At 46.0% G+C, this 13,663-nt stretch overlaps 1 protein-coding gene across 1 annotated transcript in view; it reads left to right on the top strand.

Moving 5' to 3' along the window:
• The first annotated feature begins 69 nt into the window (after nt 1-69).
• Nucleotides 70-13,663, top strand: part of LOC146187950 (uncharacterized) — a 42,946-nt gene continuing 29,352 nt past the window's right edge. The window contains exon 1 of the mRNA XM_084604960.1: nt 70-161. Coding sequence (XP_084461086.1) covers nt 71-161 — 91 coding nt within the window. The 5' untranslated portion in view covers nt 70. The remainder of the gene's footprint in view (nt 162-13,663) is intronic.

The following is a 13,663-nucleotide window of genomic DNA, read 5'->3' as shown; positions in this document are numbered from 1 at the left end:
TCTAGAGCACATGAGGTCAGCACCAATATTTCCGCTGTGCACACGTACGTATTGGTATCTTTGCAGAGAGATGCTGTTGCGCGCCGCCCTCTCGGCTATGGCGATTTGTATGGCCCTCATGGTTATCATCTTCGGGCTGATGATTGTCGCCTTCCGTGTGGGTGAGTCAAACTCCTTGATGTTCCAAGACAACGTCTCGTGCAATTTTAATGCCTGTCGAATAGGAGCAGTCGAGACTCCTCGTTGAGCGGGCGTCCTCGTAGTCTAGTGCTTAGGCGCGATTTCCGCATTACGTCAGTCTAGATGCAGGGCCGCGAAGCTTTCCGTGTAGCCTCCTCGACGTTACGCCTTCACCCATCCCCCAAGGTGACCCGCCTTAGCTAGGATAAGAGATTATATATTGTCGCATAGCGCAAGTGGAAAGCATTTCTTAAATGGATTATTAGGCGATAGCAGCGGGATTGGTCGGGTCATCAGTTCGAGAATACGTTGGCTGAAGCCTTTTTCCGAGCTCTCGTACAATTTTGTGCAGCGAGGTCGGAGCTGTACCGATGCGGACAAAAGTAAATGGAGCACGCTATTTGCTTCTAAAATGTTTTTCACGCCTTGCATAATTGAAACTGGCAGCGGTGGTATATGCAAACAGGTACTAGATGGCAGCGCGTTGTAACTAGGACAAATAATAGTTTTTTATCTCCAGTACAGAAGGCGTGATTGTAATTTGAACGGAAAAGAGTGCTCCGTTTACTTATGTCCGCACCTGTAAATGGCGCCTCCCACTGTATACACATTTAGGCTTTTTTACCGGGTATGTCTTGGTTTTCTTAGTAAGCCCGCCACCTGGGATAAGGTGCACATTCTGACAGTAAATTGACGGATAAAGATCAAGAACGACGCGAGAAGAAATTGGCTACTTGCTCCATGCTACGCCCACATATTTCAACTAAAAGAATGCATACGGGGTGACCCTTGTTCTGTTAGCATAAGCAAGGTAGGGATTGTCACACATGTGCTCCTGTGCTGTCGTGCAGGACTACGAGCAATGACACGTGATACCTGAGGTAACGCAGAGTGCATACTAGTTACATTGACCTGTAAAGAAAAGATGCAATCAATACAAGATGCATTTATTGTAGGGGTTCCAAGTGAGTTATAAGCAATAACTACAGTTCATAGCGTCTTAGCAACTAGGTGGCAGTCGACGAGGGGTGCATGCATAAGTTAAAAATGATAAATCAAGCACAAAAACCTAAATCGCGGAGTACACGGCTACTGTTCGGCAAGTGACGCCATGTGGCTCCATTAAGGCGATTCAAAAGAAAATTGTGTTGTGCGTTGGCTACGCCAAATGGCGCCACTGGTCCGGCAGCTGCAAACCATGGCGTCGGCCTTGAAGCTTTCGCAGACTAACAATCTAGTGGTTTTACGGTATTGTTATTGGCGGTAGTAAATAAAAAAAAAGGACTGTTCACATTTAGTACTTCTTCACCTAATATTAATTCAAAATAACACTTACTACAACAACACAGGAGAGTTTCTGAATATCCGTAACCGTGCTATGTCGAGATGTCTAACTGCCCTGGTGGACGGAACTATGACGGACATGAAGAGCTGAAAATGCGCCCATTAAACGCATTTTTGCGTTAAAACGTTCAGGAACTTTAAGCGTTCCTTGCCTTCAGTACAGAATATATGCGCAGTAGTCCGCCAGGGAAGCATATTGGGCCCGATTTTATCTTTATTTTATCTAAATGATATTGTGCATTGTGAAGCTGATAGTAAATTTGTATCCTTCGCCAATGATACTTCAGTGTTCGTATTGGGGAAATCATAAGATGATATTGAAGAAAAAGCAAGCAGAAAATTCGACGCATTAAATACAGGGGCAAAATCAAAATGTCTAAAGACTAATCCTCAAAAGGCTAAAATACTGTACTTTCCAAAAGTAAGGTGTCGTTTAGGTGACTCAGTATATCTTTGAACAATGATCCTGTGGAGATAGCGGATTCTGCTAAATTCCTTTGTGTCATATTCTCAAACCACTTGACTTGGAATGATCATGTTGATTATATTAGATCTAAAATATCCTCAGCCGCCGGAGTTATATCGCGCCTGCGCGCCATTCTTCTAGTTAAAATTAGGCTGTTGGTGTATAATTATTTACTTGTCATCTCTCTTTCAATACTGCGTTATCATTTGTAGCACCACTGGTATAATGAATCTGACCAAGTATCGATATTTTCAAAAAGTGCGGTGAGATGCATTGCTGGTGTCCCTTATTGTCTCGCAACGTGTGACCGCTTTTTAAGCAATGAAATCCTACCAGTCTTCGCTTTACTTGACTACAGACTTTAATGAACTTCAACAGTACATCAGGGAGCAGTAAAATATTGTTAACAATTTGGCAGAACTTGCGAAAAACAACCATATTCCACAAACCAGAAATAACGAAATGTGGTTAGTTCCTACATTTAGAGCATATTACTCAGAACAATCTGTCTCTTATACGCTTCCAGTGATATTAAACAGTTAATATGTCTGACTACTTCCAGCATTCAAATATTGTTAAGAAATGTTTTCTGAACAAATTTATGTCGTCACACTGCATTTGTTTTTATATTGGCACTTTCTGTTTCTTTTTCCATAGTGTGTTATCTTCTTTTGTGTTATAATGTATTGCGCAGTATTTATTGCCTCAAATTTTTGTGATGAAATATTCTGCTTGTCTAATGCAATGCCAATGTGAAAAAAGGGGCAGTATCTTTGTCAAGTTTGTGAAATTTTAGTCCTTTCTCCTTCCCTAATTAAGAAAAAATAAAAGGCTGGTTGATTAAGATTAGCGGACCGGTTCGCCGTAAGTCTGTGGGGACTGCTATCATTTTACGGGAAGATCATTCTCTGAGTAGCATTAAGAGTATAGAGAAAGAATAAGAGAGGACACACCCATAGACCCAAGCGGCCCATTCGACTCTAGCGCGCCTAGCGGTGGGTGAGAACCACTGGATCACACTTTCGGATGCTTCCGGTTCCGGTTTCACGGGCGGGAATTTCAGATTATATAATAGTTGGTTCACAGCAAGGGAAAGGCGCAGTATCTGTCTCACTGGACACCTGAACCGGACACCTGAAGGGAGAAAGGGAAGCCTTAGTGGAGGGTTACGGAGTAATTTCGACCACCTGGGGATCTTTAACGTGCGCTGACATCGTACAGCACACGTACGAATGATAAACTCCATCAACCCCGGCCCTCAGTCACCAGCGGCTGCGGAACAACTGACCACGGCGGCGGTCAGACCTGTGACGCAGCAGGGGGTGTTAAGAAAGCCTGGCTCCGCTGGACAGGCCGCCATTGGAAACTGACCCTGGCAACGTTTAATGCTAGAACCCTAGCTAGCGAAGCTAGTTTGGCAGTGCTGTTAGAGGAACTAGAGGGCATGAAATGGGATGTCATAGGGCTTAGTGAGGTTAGGAGGCCGAATGAGGCATATACTGTAGTGAAAGCTGGGCATGTACTGTGTTATCGAGGCTTACCAGAGAGGCGACAACTAGGCGTAGGTTTTCTTGTCAATAAGTATATAGCGGGTAATATACATGAATTCTATAGTATTAATGAGAGGGTTGCAGGCATCGTAATTAGGCTTAATAAGCGGTATAAACTGAAGGTTGTACAGGCCTATGCACCTACATGTAGTTATGATGACCAGGCAGTTGAAAGCTTCAATGAAGATGTAGAATCGGCAATGCGAAAAGTAAAGACGCAGTATACTGTACTAATGGGCGATTTCAATGCCAAGGTAGGGAAAAAACAGGCAGGAGACAAGGCAGTAGGTGACTACGGCATTGGTTCCAGGAATAGCAGAGGGGAGTTACTAGTTGAGTTTGCAGAGCGCAATAACTTACGAATCATGAATACCTTCTTCAGCAGACGGAAGAACCGGAAATGGACATGGAAAAGTCCTAACGGAGAGACTAAAAATGAAATCGACTTCATAATGTGTTCAACCCCCACCATTATGCAAGATGTAGAGGTAAACGGGAAAGTGCGATGCAGTGACCACAGGATGCTGAGGTCCCGAATTAGCCTAAATCTGAAGAACGAACGCAACAGATTAGTAAGAAAGAAACCCATCAACGGATTAGCGGTGAGGGGGAGGGCAGAAGAGTTCAGGATCTCGCTACAGAATAGGTTTTCAGCTCTAACTGAGGATGGCGACATTACCCTAGAGGCAAGGAACAATAATTTCAGAGATATCATTACTGAGTGCGCGGTAGAAGTAGGCGGTAGGATAGTTAGAGAGGATACCGGCAAGCTGTCTAAGGAGACGAAAGATTTGATTAAGAAACGCCAGAGTATGAAAGCTTCCAATCCAACAGACCAGATCGAATTGGCCGAGATATCAAAGCTAATCAATAAGCGCAAGGTGGCCGATATAAGGAAGTATAACATGGAGAAAATTGAGCATTCTGTAAAGAACGGGAGAAGCCTTAAAGCGGTAAAGACGAAATTGGGCATAGGCAAAAACCAGATGTATGCAATAAGGGACAAGGCGGGCAACGTCATCCCTAATATGGAAAAGATAGTGAAAGTAGCCGAGGAGTTCTATACAGATCTCTACAGTAGCCAAAGTAGTCAAGACCGTAATGAGATTGGCGGTAGGGAAAAATAGTCAGACGTTCCACCAGTGACGAAGGACGAGGTCAAGAAAGCACTAGAAACTATGAAAAGGGGGAAATCAGCTGGAGAGGATCAGATAACTACAGATTTGTTGAAGGACGGGGGAGATATCGTGCTAGAAAAACTGGCCACCCTGTATACACAGTGCCTGGTGTCATCGACGGTACCGGAACCATGGAAGAATCCAAACATTATCCTCATTCACAAGAAAGGGGACTCTAAGGACCTTAAAAATTACAGACCAATCAGCTTACTGTCTGTTACGTATAAGGTATTTACTAAGGTAATCGCTAATAGAATCAGGACAACCTTAGACTGCAATCAAGCAAAGGATCAAGCAGGGTTTCGAAAACGGTACTATACTATCGATCATATCCATACCATCAATCAGGTGATAGAAAAATGCTCAGAATATAACCAGCCCTTATACATAGCATTCATTGATTACGAAAAAGCATTTGACTCAGTTGAAACCTCGGCGGTGATGCAGGCATTGCGAAATGAGGGGGTAGACGAGCCGTACGTGAATGTGCTGGAAGATATATATAGTGGCTGCACAGCAACCATAGTTCTGCATAAAGAAAGTAGCAAAATTTTCATAAAGAAAGGTGTTAGGCAAGGAGACACAATCTCCCCAGTACTAATCACAGGTTGTTTAGAGGAAGTATTCAGAGACTTGGAATGGGAGCAGTTAGGGATAAGGGTAGATGGAGAATACCTCAGTAATCTGCGATTTGCTGATGACATTGCCTTGCTAAGCAACTCAGGGGATGAACTGCAAATAATGATTGATGACCTAGACAGGAAAAGTAGAAAGGTAGGCTTGAAAATCAATATGCAGAAGACTAAGATAATGTTCAACAGCCTCGGGAAGGAACAGCAGTTTACATTAGGTAGCGAAATACTGGAAGTAGTAGGCGAATATGTCTACTTAGGACAGGTAGTAACCGCAGATCCGGACCACGGAAAGGAAATAACAAGAAGAATACGATTGGGATGGAGCGCATTTGGCAAGCACTCGCAGATTATGACTAGCAGCTTACCGGTATCGCTCAAGAGGAAAGTATACAACAGTTGCATCTTGCCTGTGCTCACCTATGCGGCTGAAACGTGGAGGCTAACCAAGAGAGTCCTACTTAAGTTGAGGACAACCCAGAGGGCTATGGAACGAAAAATGGTAGGGGTAACATTAAGAGATAGAAAGCGTGCAGAGTGGGTCAGAGAAATAACTCAAGTTACCGACATTCTAGTAGAAATTAAGAAGAAGAAATGGACATGGGCAGGACATGTAGTGCGAAGAGAGGATAACCGATGGTCGCTGAGGGTAACAAACTGGATTCCAAGGGAAGGAAAGCGTAGCAGGGGGCGGCAGAAAGTTAGGTGGGCGGATGAGATTAAGAAATTCGCAGGGGTGAAGTGGATGCAGCTAGCACAGAACCGGGTTAAGTGGAGAAATATGGGAGAGGCCTTCGCCCTGCAGTTGGTATAATCAGGCTGATGATGATGATGATGATGATGTACAGAAACGTGTACTTACAGTAGACACGCGTGTATTCATATATCATTAAATGTTCTTTCTGCCTGGCGCGATTGTCTTTTATTTGGAGCAAATAGTGATTCAGCATGCAATATTTCATAAAGAGACGGAGTGTCGAGGAAGCATTTTATTTCAGGGCAAGAAAGAAATTGACAACAAAATCTGGGCACAAACCAAGACCAGTATGGTAGAGAAAGGCTCGATAGAAATGCAACTGTGTTGCGTAATATAATCAAATCTCAATAGATGTAGTAACAGACAGAACATAAGACAAAAAAGTAAACGCATCGGTAGTGCTTACAGAAAAAGAAGTGGGACAAGATGGACATGCTCAAAAGTACAGGTACTGCTCTGCAGCTGGTACAGAGATTGAAAAATAAACCATGCTCTATTGTCGGCAACCCTTTTCCCTCTTTTATGCACCACATGTCGGAAGTTTGAGTATTGTGTGACCTATTTATCATAGTCAGCAGTCTAAATATTACGAAGAGAAAGGAACTGTAGTCTTCACTGTCCTGCTTATCCATAGTATGTAGAAGAAACTAATTCCAGGTTTCTTGTGTGTTTCTGCCACTGTTCTGGCACCACGACAGAGCAGTAGCTGCCGTATGAAAAGCCGCCGGAAGGCATGGCTGAACGGTCTAAAAATGTCACTACACGCACGTGTTATTCTTAACTACCGAACCGTATTCACAAGTCGTAGCTATGTTAAAAATATTTTTGAACGCCATATGGAAATGTAGGCACAATAACAAACGTAATAGGGTTTCACTAATTTAACTCAAAATAGCAGTTGACGACAGGTGTAGATAAATTATACCGAAAGTATATCAATAAGAGGCCTGTTAGACCACCGTCATGCCTGGGTCATTCCACTGCTGCCACCAGTTAGATGTGGCTCGAGGCCTTGGCCTTGCGGCTCGGTGGCTCGGAGGAAGGCATCAGCAGGCGCGGCAAGACGGAGCGTCGACTAACCAAAACAACGTTTAAGACAGCATCCCGTAGGAACGGGCAGAGAAGCAGGCCTGGAGAGAAAACTGATACGTTCACAAGCAGATGTCTCGGCGTCATCTCGGCATAGTCTCTCTCGCAGCGGAAACAACAGCTTCTTTATACGATGGGCAGTTCAGAGGGAAAGGGAGAATTCATGTCAGAGCAAGCTGTACTGACTAAGTCACGACGGCGCAGAGGTACCTCCTCAACCTCCTTTTAACGTGCGAGGGCGGCAATCTCTTCGTTGAGCTCTGGGCTTGGCGTGTTGGCTTGGCAGCGTTTTCACACACACGCACGGTGTTACGTTTCGAACTTCCCGAGTAACGAGACGGTTCACTTGTCGAAATCGGCGTCACTTTTCTAAAACTTCACGCGACGACCTCGGAGTTCGTGGACCAGAACCGCCCAAGACGCAGCGACACAATGTCGCATATCGGCAGCGACGGCAGCAGCTGCCCCAGTTTGTGTCCGGAGGCACTGTGCACAGAGGCGCAAATGAATTCGCCGAAGAGCGTGCGGCCCTGTGTTTGGAAACAGAGCTCCGCGGCGCCTGCGTGTTAGCACAAAGGAGAGAGCGGCTATTCTTTCCTCCGTGGAGAAGAGCGGGCACGGCATTCCTTTCACGTGGAGTGCTCCCGCCCGCTTGCGTGGATGGCGCACAGTTCCGACCTTCGACAGGAAGCAAGCCTCATTGAAGCCCCCATGCCTGTCCTCCCCGGTGAAGTCGCCATCGTGCCGCAAGAGTGGAAAGCGGGCGCTGGGAGGACGTTTCTGGTGGGCGGTTCCCGAAATGTGTGCATGTCAGGAACTCTAGTGTGATTGTAATTTGACCATATAGAAAAAATTCTCTAACTAGGTACTTGGGGAGAAAAAAGTTTTAAAAAACGAGAGCACGAGTGCTCTTTGGTGCGTACCTTCCCATACCCTCATCATGCATATAAATCTTCGTTAAGTTCTTTCTAACTCTCGGCCAGTCTCTGCTTGGGCGACCACCGCCCAAAGTTCAAGTGCCTGCAGCTCGACGTCTGACTCGACTTTTCGCTACCCGTTGGTCCACTACTAGAGCAGACGCAACGCAACAACACACATACATGACGACACGTGCTGATTCAACACGTTGGAGCACGTCCGCGGGAGGAAGCGGTGGGCGGCCGATTGCGCGGAGCTGAACTGGCCGAAACGCTCGCTGCTTTGAGTGGTGCTATTGCGTTCGCTGCATTACGCTGCGGCCGAGTCGGCTGTCGCACATGGCGGTGGCGTACCGTAACAGACTGCCCCGCCAGGTAAAGGAGATCCCGAAAGGCAGGGGACTGCACCCGCTGCCCTGAAGAATTGCGGTGATGCGGCTACCTGGAGTCGTCCCGCTCTGCTTCTCTTGAACCCAGTCATCCAGAAGGCTTCATTCGCACGTTCTGGTTCCCAAAGCACTCTGCAAAATGGCTTCCGGAGAGTTTTTCGTCGTACACATAAGCGTCCAGAAACTAGAAAATTGCACTTAAAAAGTACATTACTTTGAAACGCTAGACAAAGATAATGCAATATGTTAAATCCTGCGTCAGGAAGAAAAACACCAGCAAGTGCCAACTTTGAGGCTTGTATTCTCACGTTAGGGGCTCCGCCTTAGGCCATAAGCGTTACCGTTGTGATTCAACATTTCATTGAAGCTCTGGCTGTCCGTTTCACGGAACAATTTTACTCTCCTGTTTCTGTGAGAAGAAACATACGAGCACGAATCACTCGCTTTGCTGAACGGCCTGTCCCTCTCCTTACGTTTTGCGTACCAGTCATGGTTTTTCTCAGCACGGGTTCATTTCTGCCATTGGGAAAGTAGTTTTTCTTTGGCGATAGTTTCAGCTTCCGCATCTTACGATGGCAGCATTCTTTCGCACTCCTGTTTTTCCGCTTTTTTCGGTGGCAGCACTTGAATGCTCGATTTCTGCTTTTTTTTTTTTTTTTTTTTGGGGGGGGGGGGGGGCAGCTCGGGCGAGCTAGCGGTAACCGTAGCGGGTATGGCACCAGCGTCATCTGAGTGCGGCGCCGCGTCTGCATCGCATGACTCACTTCCAGTCAAGTCCGAACAACAACCGTTCACGCTGCCCGCCAAGCTTGGCATTTCCTCTGCCCGCCACTCAGGTTACCGTGGTCCTCCGGTGTGCCGCGTAACTGAGCGCTAACCGGCGTACGATCGAGTTCGTTCGACAGCTGGGGCGCTTTGGATCGCTTGAGAGCCATGTATGCTTGTATGCCACGTCATCGTTCATACGAAAGTTGTTGCTCTCACGAATGTAACCCGGCGTGTCAGGGCACAAATGATGCTCACTCCGCTCTAGTCGCTCGCTGTCGACTTCGAAAGTGTAGCTCTCGTACAGTGGACACGCGCTCATCGTGCAACAGATGTTTGGTTTCGGCTAGTTGGTAGCAGTTTCTTGAAGACATAGCGCAAAAAAGACGAAGACAACTAACACAGATGTAGACAGGACAGGCGCTAACTGACAACTTTATTCTCGAGGAAAACCGCAGCACAATTTATGTCAAAACTCACGTGACAATCAAGGGGCCTTATACTACGACCAGATACAGTTTGACAAAGGGCGGCCGACAATCTTGACCCGGAAAAACCATAAAAGAAACAAGGGGGGGCCGGAAAGCATTATCAACAGATTACATAAAACTCATTGTGAACTTAATACAACAGAAGGGGCGCGAACAACATCGTGGCCAAGGGACGGTGCCAAAGAACCCAACCACAGTAACCAGCGAGCCTAAAAGGGCCCAATACAAGGGAAGTAAAAGCAGTCATAGGTCAAAACCAGAAAAAACGTGCGAGGCAAAAGCAGAGTCAGTCTACATCTGTGTTAGTTGTCCCCGTCTTTTTTGCGCTATGTCTTCAAGAAGCTCATCGTGAGTCTGCCCTATGGGCACTTCGTTTTTTTTCTTGCCCTGCTCTATGATTTTGGAAACCAGAATTTTGTCATCCCCTAGTTGATTTCCGTATCCGTCACGCTCTTTACAAACTTCAGCTTTTGACTCGAAAGGTGGTTCACTTCCTGTCAGTTCCCCACTCTCATTTGATGTAATTGGATTGCATACAGCCACGTGGGGCGGCGTGCAGTTCACCTCGCTTGACGGCGTCACTGCGGATTTCCCGCCAATTGAGCCGGACCAACCGTCTCATCTGCCAGTGGCTCGACCAAGGTAACCCGATACTTTTCTATGCGAGGTTCGGTCGGCTCGCTGCTGCGGTCGCGTTGCTCGGCCGCTTCGCCAAGCTGTGTTTCATTCTCAGATTTGGTCTGAAACTTCCGCAATCTTTAGCAATTCGCTTGCAGCGACTCTCAACTGATGCGCCAAAGCAAAGTACGACTTGGTGCAGTTTTTCTCGCGTTCATACCTCTTCCGAAGGCTTTGAGGCGACAAATGATGTTTTACCAGTTCATCGTAGTTTTTCAAGTCTTCGCATATCAACCGCTTGATTTCTTCAGACGCTTCAGCGGAGAGAACAGCTACTAATATCTGCGCCCAACTATCTTGCTCGAAGCACTTCTGCAAACACTCTCCAAGTCTGCCAAATACTCTGCTATATTATCGGCAATTAGGAACGTTTGCAGACCGTCTCGCGGTTACGAATCGTTACCTTGAATGGCAATTAAAAGTTTATGCCTTTCCACGCTCATTACTTGAGCAGAAATATCCAGTTGCATCAGTTTCGTTACGCGGGCAAACCGTTTTTCTATCTCCTCGCGCTCTTGGCATACTAGCCTTTCACGCCCAAGTTCCTCCTTCTCTCGTTTCATACGTGCAAGTTCCTCTTTCTCTGGACGTTCCCTACGTTCAAGCTCCTCTTTTTCTCTTTCTTTGCATTCCCGTTCCTCAATGATCTCAAAGAATTCTGAAAGCTCGTTATCTTTAGCTTCCAACGCTAGAATAGCCTTTATAACTTCTGGTTTTCTGAGTCTGTCTGTGAGATTCAGGCCCAACTCCTTCGCAGGCTCCAGCAATTTCGGTTTGCGCAACGACTTCAAATCCATGGCTGTTCCGAGTGCTGCCTTCTCTGCTGCCCACCATTGCCTTGCTGCAAATTTACCCAGCAGCAGCGACAACACAATTACAAGTTGTGATTTATACAATAAAAAAGCCTGGCAAAACTCAATAGAATAAAGTCTTGCACTCACCAAACCTCGCAGCCAAGTATCCAATGCAGTCGTTCTGCTGCCGGCAACCATTCATCACACAGGGCACGTTGCACTGCTTCCAGCTTGCCTTTGAGCTGCTTGTTGCAAGGGTCACGCCTGGTACATCGCACCGCCGCCACCAGTTGTTGCACCGCCGTCACGCCTGGGTCATTCCACCGCTGCCACCAGTTAGATGTGGCTCGAGGCAAAATTGGTAGTTTTGGCCTTGTGACTCGGTGGCTCAGCGGAAGGCAGCAGGGCGCTGAAATGGCCGAAATGCTCACCGCTTTAACTGATGCTCTTGCGTTCGCTGCATTACGTGCTGCGGCCACGTCGGCTGTCGCACATGGCGGTGGCGAATCGTAACAGCCCGTTCATGATTTGAAATATGCGCTAATTCAGCGCCTGTATGCAGTTCGTTTCACTACGAGCAATACAGTCTGCCTGCAGGCTCAGGATTTCGTAAATGCGCACGACTTTACCCTTAAGCCGTACCACAAAATAAGTGCATGCTTTATACATTCATGCTCTGGCCCCTGATGCCCCCTTGTCTTATCCTCTTACTTTTGTGATCAAACCTGCATATGCGCTGCGCATTGAATGCCGTACTGCGCCTTATAGAAACAACCCACTGCGATGTAAAAGCACGACACTAGCCTGTGCTGACTCTTATGCCGGTATTTTCAAACAGAAAAACGTGTCTCATCTGTAGTCCAGCATGCAAAATATCAATTGGTGCACCCAAGGAGGATATAAAAAAATCTGCTGGAGTAAAACCCCCTATACCGGCCAATGGGCTGGGGTGAAGTCTGCGGCGGCGTCCTTGGGGCGGGCAAGAAGTGGCCGGCCAAGCGCATGGGAGCTTTGTTCGCCGGTGTTGCCAGTGTGTTTCAAATACTTAGAGGATTTTTATGTTCTGGTGCAATGCGTTGAGCTATCAGGTGAGCCATCTCGGACATCGCCGAATCGATTTGAACCACCTGGGTTCTTAAAGATATCGACGTAATCGGACGTGCTTCGCCCCACTCTGAGCAAATGCGGCAGAGCAAATGCTACTGAGCCGTAGCAGCGCTTCTATTGCATAGTTGCGTAGCTTATGTATAGTATAATGGCATTGAATTATTTGCAAGTCATAAATAAACACGGTGAAATAATTAACTGCTACTGAACTTTGAATTTTATGCGACATCGAGTCATATGTCGTAAGATAGCATATGTCGAGTACAATTGCACTAGTCTAACTTTTGGTCGTAATTAATTACTGCTAATTAGATACATGCTTTGGCTACAAGTCGTATGTCGTTGGATAACTTACGCAATTACACTGGACTAATTGCACGTCTTAAATAATTCCCGCTAACTAGTCAAATGGGATTGAACCTGAAATGTATGCTATCCTTTCAAGTCATATATCGTGGCGTAGCTTATATCGAGTGAAGTTGTACTAAAGTAATAATATTGCAATACACTAAGGGAATAACTGCTGATGATTAGTAATCATGATTAATTTTGTACTTTATGCTACAAAGTAGCAACATATTGCTGAAATAGTCTCGACGAATATAATCCAAATCAAACGCTAAACAACAAAAAAGTCATGCAGAACATAGCTAATTTATCCACGCAATGCATGGGCAATATCTCAAATTAGTGGTAATTAATTAAGACACGCAGCTAGCCTAGTGCTGTTCTGCTCGGCATACGCTATCCAACAATATACGACTTTAGCCAAAGCATGTATTTTATTATTTACTCACAACTATCTATTTAGCAGTAATTAATTAGGATCTGAAATTAGCCCAGTACAATTACACTCGAGATATGCTATATAATGACATATGACTCCATGATGTCGCACAAAATCCAAATTTTATTAGCAATAAACATTTCACCATGTTTAGATAAGCCTTGCAAAAATTTCAGTGCTATTATATTCGACACAAGCTACGCAACTATGTAATACTAGCGTTGCTATGGTTTCACTCAAAGGTTGGCCTTCACGTTGAGCTGCGACATTTGCTCTGAGTGGAGCGAGAAACGCCCAATACTCGGATATCATCGATATCTTTAAAAATCCAGGTGGTTCAAATCGATGCAGAGACGTCCAATACGGTTCACCTGATTGCCCAAAGCATTGCATCGGAACCTAAAAATCCTATGAACATTTGAAACACAATAGCAACGCCGACGAACAGAGCTCCCGTGAGCTTGGCAGGCCACTTCATGTCAGCCCCAAGACGGCCGCCGCTGGCTTCACCCCAGCCCATTGACTTCCACTCCAGCAGT

This window comes from Amblyomma maculatum, chromosome 5 (assembly GCF_055883805.1).
Source record: "Amblyomma maculatum isolate TAMU_Amacu chromosome 5, ASM5588380v1, whole genome shotgun sequence".
Taxonomy (NCBI): Eukaryota; Metazoa; Arthropoda; class Arachnida; order Ixodida; family Ixodidae; genus Amblyomma; species Amblyomma maculatum.
The sequence above is the reverse complement of the archived record's forward strand: the minus strand, read 5'-3'. Positions and strand labels throughout refer to the sequence as shown.